The sequence below is a fragment of the Citrus sinensis genome, chromosome 4, assembly GCF_022201045.2.
Source record: "Citrus sinensis cultivar Valencia sweet orange chromosome 4, DVS_A1.0, whole genome shotgun sequence".
Lineage (NCBI taxonomy): Eukaryota > Viridiplantae > Streptophyta > Magnoliopsida > Sapindales > Rutaceae > Citrus > Citrus sinensis.
The window spans coordinates 6,698,776-6,712,701 of NC_068559.1; the positions used below are offsets into that span (position 1 = coordinate 6,698,776).

General features: G+C 36.2%; 2 protein-coding genes across 2 annotated transcripts; one reads left to right on the plus strand and one right to left on the minus strand.

Moving 5' to 3' along the window:
* The first annotated feature begins 1,078 nt into the window (after positions 1-1,078).
* On the plus strand, positions 1,079-2,511 carry LOC127901826 (protein STRICTOSIDINE SYNTHASE-LIKE 10-like). The gene is made up of 2 exons (XM_052439832.1): positions 1,079-1,341; positions 1,758-2,511. The coding sequence occupies exons 1-2, from the start codon at positions 1,079-1,081 to the stop codon at positions 2,509-2,511; spliced, it is 1,017 nt and encodes a 338-aa protein (XP_052295792.1).
* A 4,857-nt stretch (positions 2,512-7,368) lies between these two features.
* On the minus strand, positions 7,369-10,923 carry LOC127901827 (phosphatidylinositol-3-phosphatase myotubularin-1-like). Its single transcript, XM_052439833.1, has 8 exons — positions 10,904-10,923; positions 10,730-10,814; positions 10,129-10,350; positions 9,596-9,655; positions 9,350-9,454; positions 8,618-8,694; positions 8,147-8,426; positions 7,369-7,881 (listed from the first exon to the last, which is right to left on the minus strand). Exons 1-8 carry the CDS (start codon positions 10,921-10,923, stop codon positions 7,369-7,371), a joined length of 1,362 nt encoding a protein of 453 aa, XP_052295793.1.
* Between the last annotated feature and the right edge of the window lie 3,003 nt (positions 10,924-13,926).

Below are 13,926 nucleotides of genomic sequence, written 5' to 3' on the forward strand. Positions count from 1 at the left end.
CATGTAAATCCTGTAGTAGAATTAGAACCTACCCAATAAATGATGAAGAAAAATGCTGGTTTCAGTAGGAAAGTTATTGCTTCAACGACCCTCCCAGACGTTTCTTTCTTTGTTAATGTGCAGAGTCATCTGCTTTTTTAGGATTTTTAATGTGATTATTTAGTTGTCACAAACTATTTACTCTTCTTTGAGTGACTCCAAATCATGGGTGTCATGTTGCTTTCAACCTTTCAGTTTTTCGAGAGGATGCGATAAGCTAATTTTCATGTTGAATTGTAACCAAATATCTTTTTTTTAGGCTGCCGTTTAACAAAACAAAATTGGTAAATAGACAAACCCCCAACCTGCTCTTTTCCCGTAAAGGTTTGGTGAGTAAAGCAAGATCTAAACTGGGATTAAGGAATGCTATTATGGGATAGAATATTTATACAGTTCTTCTTGGGTTAAGTCATAGGGTAGATATTTATTTATTTTTTATATTTTAACAATGCAATAAACCACATTTTTCTTTTATTTTTTGCAGAAAGTGCATAAAATGAGTCGTTTATTTTTATTAATTTTTTCGTAAATTAGGCATATACTCAAAAGCCTGTACACAAACTAGCAAGACGAAGAAAATAAGTTTTGTTTTCTTTTATAAAATATTCAAAATCCAATTAAGGAGACAAAGACTTTATTTACCATCATACTTTCCTTTTCTCTATAATATAATGAATTCTTCTTGTAATGCTATGTTAAATTATAATATGGTCTACACGTACGTGATAGGGCGATAAGGGATGATAAAAGAAAATAAATAAAATAATTTAATATAATAATTCCTATTTTAATAGGATTTATCTGCTTTACAATTTTATATTGTTATTGTTTTGATTATCCTAGTCTAGTTAACATTTGAGTTTACATTTAATCTGAATCCGTATCAGTTAAATAAATCAAAATCCTAATAGGTTTGAGTTTACATTCAATCTGAATCCGTATTAGTTAAATAAATCAAAATCCTAAACAGAAACCTATTAGGAAACAACGAGTATAAGTAATCACAACTACAAACTTACACTACTCTCACATTGCGATAATGAAAAACTCTCTCCTCATCATTTTCTTCTTTCTTGCCCTTACGCTTTCTCCTAGTTTCGGCTTACCTTCTAATGCCAGCAGCAGCCGCAAAGGCAATCACCATCTTAAGCTTCAGCTTCCAGCCGGAGTAGTTGGCCCCGAAAGCCTTGCTTTCGACTGCAATGGCGAAGGGCCGTACGCCGGTGTTTCCGACGGTAGAATTCTCAAGTGGCAAGACTCAAAACTTGGTTGGACTGAATTTGCCATCACCACTCCATTCAGGTAAGAATTCGTATATATACATGTTAGTATGTAATTTATATCATTGCATGTTATTGTGTTTCAAAAAATTCATGTACATAGAAAAGGCTACGGTCGCATGTTATCGTTTTATATATACCCTACTATTATACAAATTTGAAGGGTCGAAGAGTTCTTATTAGATTTCTTTAAAATTGAAAAATGAAAATTACTCTAGCTAGGTCAGACCTCGAGTAAATAAATATATTGTCGTTTCGGTTTGAAAACACTAACATCTACGAAACACTTCACTATCTTATGTGCGATTCTTTTAACATCAGATATATTACTTTGATTTATTTGTATGTGCAATTTAACTAAATCTAGTTTACGAATTATTAATTTATTTCTTTTCAAATGTACCAACGGAATTTCAAATTTGCATGCGATTTGATTAGGCGGCTAAGGAGGATATGTGATGGCACAAGCAGCACGATTTTAGAACCCTTATGTGGGAGGCCGTTGGGGATTAAATTCAATCCTGTTACATGCGATCTTTACATCGCTGATGCATACTTTGGCTTGATGGTCGTCGGGAGAAACGGCGGCCCAGCGAAACAACTTGCTTCTTCAGCTGAAAGAATTCCCTTTCGCTTCACAAACGCCTTGGACATTGATCCCAATACCGGCGTTGTTTATTTTACCGACAGCAGCATGTACTTCCAAAGAAGACAGTACCCTATGCTGATCGAAAGCGGAGACAGAAGTGGAAGATTATTGAAATACGATCCTCGCAACAAACAAGTGACGGTTTTACGAAGGGGCTTAGCATTTCCAAATGGCGTCACCCTGAGTAAAGACAAATCATTTTTACTGGTTGCTGAATCAGATTCAAGGAGGATTCTAAGGTTCTGGGTTGAAGGTGAGAGCGTTATATATTCTCCGCAACCGTTCGCTCAAGTTGCTCAATTTCCGGACAACATCGAGACAGACAGGAACGGAGACTTTTGGGTTGCATTAAACACTAAGAGAGGAAATGACAAGACAGATCTTGTGGCGGTAAAGCTTGATGGCAGCAATGGCAATGTCCTTGATGTTTTAGAAGGAAATAAACAAAATGCACTTGATTCTGTTAGCGAAGTCGAAGAACATGGTGGATATTTGTACGCGGGATCTCCAGTGCAGCCTTACGTTGTTGTAATCAAGGCTTAGCTAGGCTTGATTCTTTTTGGTTCTTTTCATTCTTCTTTGTTCTTAACTTCTAACAATACAATAAACTACAGTTTTCTTTTTTCTTTTTTTTTTTTAATTGCATAAAATGAGTCATCCGTATTTTTGTTGAAATTTGCTTTAATTAGGCATATACGCATGAAATAAAAGCAAGCATGAAACTGTCATCACCATAAAATTGAGTTCAAAATAAATTCAGAAAGTTGATTATTTGAGAATCTTTATAGGAATTGGTTGTTTTGGATCTGAAAGTTGTTTATTTGAGAATCCTTATAGGAATTGATTATTTCGGATGCTAAAGCAAATCCCAAACTTGTTGTTATGATTATAAAACTCTGCTTTTCCGTAAACAGAAGAACCTAAAGTGCTAAACCCATTAGCATCTAAATTATATTCTGTCTCTGTGCAAAAAGTTCAAGAAGTGTATTCAAAGGTCTCGTCTGAATTTCATTTGAGCGAGTTGATAAGAATAATCAAAGAAACGCATACAGTCTTAATCTAAAGAAACAGTAATAATGAAATGAACTCAACATGCATAGTAATGTAGTACAATGCGGAGCTACCGAATAAATGTAACGGCTATTATCAATTTCCATCAAAGAGCTGATTAATATACATGTTGTTCTTCCCATTTTACAACTTTTATTTGGACCCTTCTATCCTTTGATCTTATCCTTAAGTTGGAGAGAACTCATGGCCCTCTGCTGAGTCATAAATCCATGTCATGTTGCTCATCACTAACGGCAGAGAGCAAAGCACCGATGATATCGTTACAAGATATTCATTGAAACAATTCGTCGAACAGTTTGATTTCTTTAACAAACAGTTGCCTCTACTCATTGCAGAGCAAGAAAATATTAAAATAATGAAATAGATCATTTGGATTACATAGGAAAGGCTAGTAAGCAATTCATTGTTAACTAATACTATAATTAAATAATAAAGAAACAATTAATATTATACCGACTGATTAACTTGAGAATTCTCCTACTCTCCGTTTAATATCAATGGCCTTGACAGCAAGGCAGTTTAACAAAAATAATTTAATAAAAAAACACCCACAGCACTATTAATATTAAGCAGTTGCGTAGCACAGTCCCACCATCTTAGCAGCAAATAATAGTGTTCTGTCATGTGACACAGTTATGGGTCCAAAGTGAAACTCTTAGTGATCCCACAATATAACCTCTTAAATTTAATATTAAAAATATTATTCGGTCCTATTATCTATATATCTATATAAAGTTACGACTGCTGATGTGACATCACCATTCCTCATCTTTTTATATTCTCTATTTTCTAAAATATTGGTGGATATTCTTTGTACATGCCTCTTCATCTTTTTATTTAAATCCAACAATATGTAACCATTAATAATAATTAATTATAAGTCTTTTGAAACATTTATTTATTTTATTATACTAGCAATTAAACTTTAGTGGTTTAAAATACATCAATTAATTAACATAGGAAGAGAAGTTTTTTCATCTTCCCTCAACAATGCTACTAAAGCCTAATTTTAATGTCATAATCCCATATTTAATTATGCAACCTTTTATTTAATGGCTTTTGACTTCTTCAAACTCTCTAAACACTAAATATTTAAGATTTGTTGTGTTTGATTTTTTTTTAATTATTTAACCAACATCCTCTTTAGAAAAATTCTTATATTTTATTGTTTGATTTATTTGAATTTTTGGTATTGTGTGCTTCATGGAGTACTTTTTGCTTCATGAGTTGAACAATGATAAAGATAATTGGATGATAAGGGTTAGACTTTGTAGGATGTGAGAATCTACTAATACTAAGAAGAATAGTGAATCTTTCTATTTAAATCCAATAATATATAATCATTAATAATAATTAATTATAAGTTTTGAAACATTCATTTATTTTATTATGCTAGTTCCACCATATGACAAGCCACCGTCAAACTATCCCACTACACATGTTACCCCCCCCCCCCCCCCCAACAAAAAAAAAAGATCCATTAAATTCAAGCCATTAAAGGCCTGAAGCTAAAAGGAGTTATAGAGATTTACAACCATTGTTTTTTCTCTCTTTTTTCTGTTAATAAAATGAATTCTTCCTGTGGTAAGAACCAAACCAAAGGAGTGGTCTGCATAAAACAGAATGATAAAGAAGAATAAGTAAAATAACATAGGATAGTTTTAGATTCTTGTATTTTTGTTGTTTTCATTACGCTAGTTTAACTAACGTTTGAGGTTACATTCAATCCGAATCCAAACCAGTCAAATGAATCAAAATCTTAAGTAGAAAATTATTAGAAAAAACCAACTAAAATAAATACCAATTTATATCAACGCCTCACAATTACACAATTCAAAAACTTACTTCTTTCGATTGCAATAATGAAAAACTCTCTTCTCATCGTTTTCTCTTTTCTTGCTCTTACTATATATATATTCATAGTTTCAGCTTACCTTCCAATGCTGGCCGCAGCCGCAACGGCAACCACCATCTTGAGCGTCAGCTTCCGCCCGGAGTAGTAGGTCCTGAAAGCCTTGCTTTCGATTGTAATGGCGAAGGGTCCTACGCCGGTGTTTCCGACGGTAGAATTCTCAAGTGACAAGGCTCAAAATTTGGTTGGACTGAATTTGCCACTACCACTCCATACAGGTAAGATTTTGTTTATAACGTGTGTGTGAATTTGTTTATAACATGTGTGTGTGTCTAATTTATATTATTGTATTATAGCATGAATTTACATGCACGCTCGTTATTGTGTTGTCCTATTATGTATAGCAAAGGTTATTGTTAGGGTAGCATTTTTACAGTGCTTCCTGTGCTGTTATAGCAAATTAAACGTCAAGAAGAGATTCTTAGGGTCCTTTAAGATTGAAAAAGAAAAAAAAAAAACTCTAGGTGAGACTCTAGCAAATTAATAAATAGTCGTTTTATTTTCAAAATACTCTCTAAATAGATATATATCATTTCACTCTCTTATGTCCGATTCTTGTAACATCACATATAGGCTAGTAATGTTGTTAAATTTCTAAGATATAGATAGACCTCAAGCAGCTTTAGTTTCACCCAAATGTTCACTCATATGATAATTACAATGGCATAGAAAATGGAACAAAGGAAAAAGAAATAAGAGTCTCACCATACATATTCTTTGCGCTTACAGGAATTTTTGATGCATTTTCTTCAGTTATGCTAACGGAATTTCAAATTTGTATCTGGCTTAATTAGGCGGCCTCGGAAGATATGTGATGTCTCGACCAACACAACTTTAGAACCTTTGCCAATGTGCATTAAATTAAACCGTGTAACATGTGATTGTACATAGCTGATGCATACTTTGGATTGATGGTCGTCGGCTCGGCCCAGCGAAACAACTTGCTCTTCAGCTGAATCTCTTTTTGCTTTACAAATGCTTTGGGCATTGATACCACTACCGGAGCTGTATATTTAATTGACAGCAGCATGTACTTTCAAAGGAGGCAATATTCTATGTTGATCGATAGTGGAGATAGAAGTGGGAGGTTGTTGAGATACGATACTTGCAGTAAAGTGCTGACAGTCCTACAAAGAGGCCTAGCATTTCCAAATGGCGTAACCCTAAACAAAGATAAATCATTCCTACCAGTTGCTGAATCGAATTCGATGAAGATTTTAAAATTTTGGATTCAAGGTGAGAGAGTTACATTCTCTCCGCAACCTTTTGCTCAGCTTTCGAAATTTCCAGGGTTAGCGAAGTTGAAGAACATGATGGATATCTGTCTGCAGGGTCTCCAATGCAGCCTTTCGTTGTTGTAATCAAGGCTTAGCTAAACTCGTTTATTTATTATGCATTGATTATTTGTCGTTCTCACATTTTGACAATACTGCAATTTTCATTTAAATCTTTTCAGGTGCATAAAATAAGTACTCTGTATTTTTATTGAAATTTTAGTTAGGCATACATGGATGAACAAAAACCAAGCAAGAAATAGGCACCACCAAAAAGGAACCCAAAAGGTTAATTACCATCAGCAGTCGCACTTACTCCTTGCACTGGGGAGTCGAGAACAAAATTTATCTTCAATCTAAAAAGTGAGCAAATTTTGAAACCAGAACATAATTAAAATGAAATGGATGTGAATTTTTTTTTATTTATATTACATTTATAGGCACTATTATAAGCTAAAGTAAACCCATATTCGATAACAAATGTTAACAATTTTTCTACGTTGCGATCAAATCAAATCCGATCCCATCAATATTTGATTAATTTGGACTGAGAAAGTACATAATGATTCTAGGATTAATGATTCGCTACTCACTAGACTAAAGACGCTGATAAAATAACTAAAACGTTTCTACTCCTGTTTGAGATGAAATAACACTTAAACGAAGCAAAAGCCATAACCCACATGTCAAAAGCATTAACAAAAAGAGACAGCTTATTTTCTAAATACAAAACTGTATCAAAATCAGTTTGTTGTACATGGATGCTGTCAAAACATTTGTCACAGCAATTAACTACTCATAAAACTGTACACAAACTAATTTTATTCTGGAAAAGAATGGCTATGCGACATGCTATTTTTGAATCTAAATGAAAATATATTTGAACCTGGGCAACTATAATTTGCAACCACTTCCGAGTGCATTATTCTGAGTTTTCTTGCTCCAAGTCCACAGCTAACTCTATATTTCCTCTGTACAAATCCGAGACCCATCCAAAAAGTAAGGGTCGATCTTTCATGAATTGCCTTCATGTTTCCACCAACAGAAATTCCTAAAGGAATCTTTGGATGCTTTAGGAATAAGCATTAAGCTAGACATGAAAGCCGATGGTTCAACTCATGTGTAGCTCAAATCCAGAAAATATCATTCAGACTGAAAATAACTATCATAAATAGAAAGCCGATCAAAAGCATCAAAGTTTGCTTTTAGTCCAACAAATTGACTGCCCAGCTGAGCACAACCAGCATCTGGCCAACGGCAGCCCCCATCCCCTGTGCGTAATGGACACAAAGCTTCACACACCCGACCAATTGGATTGCTGGAAACAACATCATCCATTACGGTGACTGAAACAGAGAAATCTGATTTCTCATCATACTGTAAACTGCCATCAGATACTCTTTTTGAAGCGGACATTTTCAGTGGACTCTCAGTTGTACTACCTTCAAAGTCAACAGTACAATCACCACTGCTAGAAAATTGAAACTTGCATCCTAATGATTGAACGGCTCGATTTATGGCTTCACTTTCCTTGCTGGCCCTATTGGCTACATTCACAGCCTTGCTCCTGAGTTGCTTCTCCTTTCTTAACTCTGCAGTTTGTGATTCCATAGCAATCATGGTTTCTTTAGCTTTCTTTTCCGCTAACTCTTTTTCCTGCCAGGAATTTTAATCGACTGAATACTATTTACAAACCCTCTATAAATTAATTACAGTAAAAAAAAGACGAGGACAGTCAGTTCATTGTCATTTAGGATAATATGAACAAGTGAGGGGTTCCATTAACCAATAGAAAACAACCTTTTATTGTTGTCTATCACCCGAAAGGAGGGTAAATTTCATATTTTCCAATTGTCTAAATCCATATTGTCTAGTACAACACAAAATTGCACCTGTAGAACAGAAGGAAAAATTTCCTTACCTTCTTCAGTTCAGAGAACTTTATAGCCATGTCCCTACATTGAGCTTCAAGCTCCCCAGTTTGGGCTTCGGTGGGACAAGCCCAGCGCAGATGGAATTGAGGCCACAAAGTTGGGGCTAAAGCTGCAGCCGGAGGTAAAAGAGGACCATTATGTTTCAGCGGATCATAAAAGAGGTTATAGTGAACATGACAGCTTCCTGCCGAAGAACGCAAATCAGCCAGATATGCCCACAAGTACCCACATGCTTCAGCAACACCACACTGCTGCCTCTCCTTTTCACTGAAAATTAAGACTAACAAATCAGATAATTCTAAAACTTTCTCAGCAGTGCCTTGAGAGTTAAACTGTTCCATTCCAATTTGTTTGTATATGTTTCCATACAGCTACAATATTATATAATTGGAAAAAATAAGTAAACAAGCTGATTTTGTACCAGCAAATATAAACATCATTCATAAGAATGCCTGTACCAGTTATACATGTTCATTAATAAAACAGCAACTTCAGGGGATGAAATGTAGCAAAATTTCTCTTTGACCAGTAGTTCCTGAGATTATACAACATACTTATGAAGTAAAAGAAACATCCAAACCATGCTGACAAGCTAAAAACATAATGATGTCAATTTAACAAAAATTACAAGCTAACTTAAAATACAACCTTTTAATCCATTATACTTAGATTTATCTGTATAGTTTGTTAATGCTTCCTTCTGAACAAATTGTATCATTTATACTCTTAATCCTTCTCAAACTCTATAACTTTTGCAGCAATTTTTCTTTTTTTTTTTTAATTGACAAAAACAAAAGACCATTATACTTTTAAATAGAACGGTTCCACTATATAATAATCACATCAAGAATTCCTAATTTTTTCTCATCCTTTCTACTTCGAAAGAGAAAAATTAAAAAAAAAAAAAGATTTGAACCTCAGACTTGTATCGATTTAACTTTTCATTTCCCTTAACTAAAGATTTAATCAAAAAGACCAAGCCCCTGGGCATGTAAAACCATCGCACTGCAGGAAAAACAATAGAAAAGGAAAAAGAGAGAGAACTTAAAAAAGCAGCTCTTTAGGACAAATTACTGGCTAAGTCCTGCTGTTATCCCAATAGTCATAACAGATGAAGTAAATGCATGCCAGGTACCACAGCTTTTATTGGAATAGGATCCACCCCACTGCTTGTATTAATGTGAAACTACCTGTTGCACAAGAAGTTTCCAAAGCGACAAGAAAGCACACAGTCCAAGAAATCCACCAGAAAAGCCTGGATACGAAAGAGCAGAAAAGTCAACAATTGGTTTTCTCTGGAAAGGATATGAAACAATGAAGAGAGAAGGGGGAAAAAAATGGAAAGAAAGAAAACATTTCACCAGCACATTCAAGTTTAATGATGGGATATGTTACAGATTAAGAAATTCATTTCACATATAGAAGAAAATACATACCGACGAGAACTCAAAGGCAAATGGATACATCCGCATCAATTGTGAAACACAATCAACCCACTGCCGAAACAAATTCACACACCAGATCATTAATTTTTCATCAGACAAACTTATAACACAACTAGAAAGCTGAAGTCCTCGCACAGTAGAGCCAAAGGCATGGAAGAGGAGGACCTCAAGGCAAGCTAGTGTTTATACAGGATTGAGCAGCTACTTAATGAAGTGCGCTAAGAACTTGAGCTTTTGGGTCACAAGGTTTCTCTAACATGGTATCAAAAGATAGCGTCTCAAGTTAAATTTCCACAAGTGCAAACTCAATTTTAATTATTTAAATTTCAATTCTTTGGTTCATTTTCGAGCTCTCCTGTATCTAAGCCCATCTGCAAGCTCGTCTTAGTCAACATTTCACATGATGCATGTTAAGATTTGTTTTTCATGCCCTTATCGGTTTAAGCTTTTGAATTTTGAAAATATTAATTAAATGAAGATTCTACTAACGACTCAATAGTTAAACTAAATATTAATGCAAGAACCTGCAAAAATATGGGAGAATAGTTGTTCTGTGCATGAGAAGAACCAGAAGCTTGAGGTGCTAATGAACCAGACGATTGGCGCATGGGTGATGACGGAAAACTCCCAGTAGAGGACTGCCTACATAATTCAAAAGATATATCACCACTTCCAGAGAGGGTTGGCATTCCCACACGATCCGAAAATGGATGGCCAAATGCTAGCCAATCTTTTTCAACAAGTGCCTGCACCAAGAAAAAAGATTTTCTAATTTATGAGTCACATCACGCATCACACTGAGTGCATTTCTGAAGAGCAAGGCAAATGATATCCATGTTACCATCTCATATGGATAAGACAAATAAGAACGGTACAGCAACCCAAGAAGAAAATAAAATATAAGCAAAGAAAAAAAAAATCAATGCTAACACTTGATTCTGAGACAGTAAAATTAAAATGGGAAAAAAATAAACTAAAAGGGCCACAAAAAAACTATGCATGCAACAAAAGAGTTCCCACATTGCCTCTCATACTAGATTATTTAAGAACATCTTGGCAGAAACATCAGAAAAAAAGATCTTAAGACTGCCAATAAGAGCTAAAGTTTCAAGCATAAAAATGTACCTGAAATCCAGCGAATGTTCGATAGTATGGATCAAGTAACAAATTAGCAAGTGCAACCAACTCAGTTGTTCTATCCCAACCATCACTGCATAACACAAAGGGAAATGAACATGTTAGACACCAAAATACAAAAATGTTAAAAAAGGCCAATAAAGGCCAATTTCAGGGAAACACCAGAAATACAAATTTTCCATTTTGTTGAGTGTCAACAAAACGTTTTCATTTTATTAATCTTTAACACATCAAAATAGGAATTACCTAGGACTTCAAACATGAAATCTCTAATATCTATCCTGATTACAGAAGTAGGCGAAATTGCAATACAAATTCCTGTCTCTTGCTCTCTCTATCTCGCAGCTCTCTAAATGGTGGAATAAAAAGTTATTTGGATTAAACTCAACTCACTCTAAATTAGGATGTGTTTGGGAAAAAATTTGCTAAGCTAGCAAAGCCCAGCTACAAGTGTTACCAAACCCTTTAGTAGCTGGACTTTGCACCACACTTCCAAACGGGCTATTAATTACACAAGTTCATAGACAACTTTAACATCATCGTAATCACTCCAATCTAAAGCTCAGTTTGAGAACAGGATTTGTATCTGCCTCTCTTAGTCTTCAAAGATTGCTGCCAGCAATCCATGAAAAACTCCTGGAGTAGACCTACGTAAAAATACACAATTTTTGACAAAGAGCCCTCCCAAGTTCACATATGAAAACAATGGATTGGTCATTATACCTTGCTGACTAGAGTTTCAGATAAAAACAGCTTAAAAGAAAATAAACAAACAAATAAAGAAATGATACATGACGAGGTCCTTTTGAAATCATCCTGTCTGTCATCCAAGTCAAATAGAAAATTCTATAAATGTAACCTAACCCTGTCTCTGCATATATGATATAAACCAGAAATAAGGAATCTAAAAATTGCATATATCTAGAAATATGACTCAATAGCCAATCAAGAATTTGTTTAAGTATTTATAGTTGTTATGAAGCAACGCTTACATAACTAAAAATTCAAAATGTCAAACTTTTCTGAGCAGAAACTGAAATATTTTTATCCATTTCTTGCAATGACCAGTCCAGGAAGTTATGACATCAAAAAACTTCCGACCTGCAATGTACTAGCATAGAAGCTGATTCTAAAGCGATTCGTGCAGCAATCCAAGCTGAACCAGCCAGGATACTCTGAACATGTATTAACCAACCACTGTCTCCAAGGGTTGATACTGAAGCTGACATACTGCTTAGATTGCCCCCACCCCATGTCCAACCACCATGTCTCTGTCAATAAAATTGGAAAATGGCATAAACAGATGTTCAAAGGATAACAGTTATCCAAAGTTCAGCAGACAGACATTTAAAAAACCTTAACAATTCAACCTGAGGATATCCACCTTGTAACGCTTTCAAAAAAAAAATGAGGAATTTGAACATTTATACAGACTGAGCATTGAGCAAATGACTCAAATTAAAAATACCATAAACGAGTAATGTGACAAGGTTCCAACTCAACATGAGAGGAACTGTGAGGTAATAATGTTCCTAGAACTGCAAATGCTCTTCATAAATTTGTGTCAAGCATGTTGCGGCTGATGTTAGAAGCAAACTTTTTTTTTTCTCAGCATTCGTGACACCGATTAAAAGAACTTAAGATAAGAAAAGAAAAGATCTTCATAGGTCCCATGACTAACCAAGAATGATGACATTCCATCAAACGATGTGGTGCCATGAGTGTCTAAGTAGTCTCTCAACCCCGATAAAATTCGCGCAATTCAAAAACATGAAATCGCCAGGCAGCATCAAGGAGGTTCAAAGCTTGGCAAGCCGGGTAGCTGCCCTAAGCCACTTTATCTCCAAGGGTACAGACCGGTGTAAGCCCTTTTTCAAAGCTTTAAAGACCGGCAAGAAGCTCCAATGGACACCTGATTGCGAAGAGGCTTTCCAAGAACTGAAGGGGTACCTCGTGAATGCTCCACTACTTGCCAAACCTGAGCTGGGAGAGGGGTTTCTGTTGTATCTCGCCGTATCCGAGCATGCCACCAGCTCCGTGTTACTCCGAGAGGATGATAATGGGATACAACGACTTATTTACTACACTAGTAAGGCTATGGTTGATGCCGAAAAGAGGTACCCCACCTCTGAAAAGATCGTTTTGGCATTGGTTGTCTCCGCACGGAAGCTCAGACTATATTTTCAAGCTCACACCATTGCAGTCGTCACCAACCTTCCCCTCCGGCAAATCCTCCAGAAATTAGACATGTCCGGAAGGCTTCTCCGATGGTCCCTCGAATTAAGCGAGTTTGACATCATCTTCAAGCCTCGATCGGCGACTAAAGCCCAAGCCATCGCTGATTTCATTGCGGAATTTGCCAATGACTTAAGTGGTGAAGGTGATCTGAGGTACCTGTCAAATACCCCATCCACCGACGAAGGGGGACATGTTTGGGAAATATATATAGATGGTTCCTCTAACTCACATGGAAGTGGTGCGGGAGTTATTATAATCGACCCGAACAAGGTGAAAATATGCTACGCTTTGCAATTTGGATTCAAGGCTTCACACAACGAAGCTGAATACGAGGCCATTATAGCAGGGTTGAGGATGTCAAAGGCTTTGAGAGCAAAGAGGGTACACATCAAGAGCGACTCCCAGTTGGTGGTAAGCCAAATTACCGCACAATATCAAGCGAAAGAGGAAAACATGAAGGGGTACCTCGGAAAAACCAGAGAATTGATGTCCCAATTTTGCGAGGTTAAGGTGGAAAAGGTACCCTAACTGGAGAACAGCGAAGCCAACACCCTGGCAAAAATGGCGTCCCTTAGTGTAGCTCAGTCAGCTGGCCCCATCACGACAGAACACATACCCGCCCCCAGCATTCATCTCCTAGAGCCGTTGGAAGTATGATTACTATCCAACGAGGTACTTTGGATGGAGCCTATCATAAGGTACCTCAAGGACGGAGACCTCCCCTCAGATAAAAGTGAAGCAAGAAGACTAAAGTATAAAGCCACGCGGTACTGCCTGATCCAAGATACCCTATACAGAAGAGGGTTCACTCTTCCTTACCTTAAATACTTGGGAAGTGATAAGGCCGAGTATGTCATGAGGGAGATACATGAGGGGATTTGTGGCAATCACTATGGAGCACAATCACTGGCGCAAAAAGCTCTCCATCAGGGGTACTACTGGCCTAC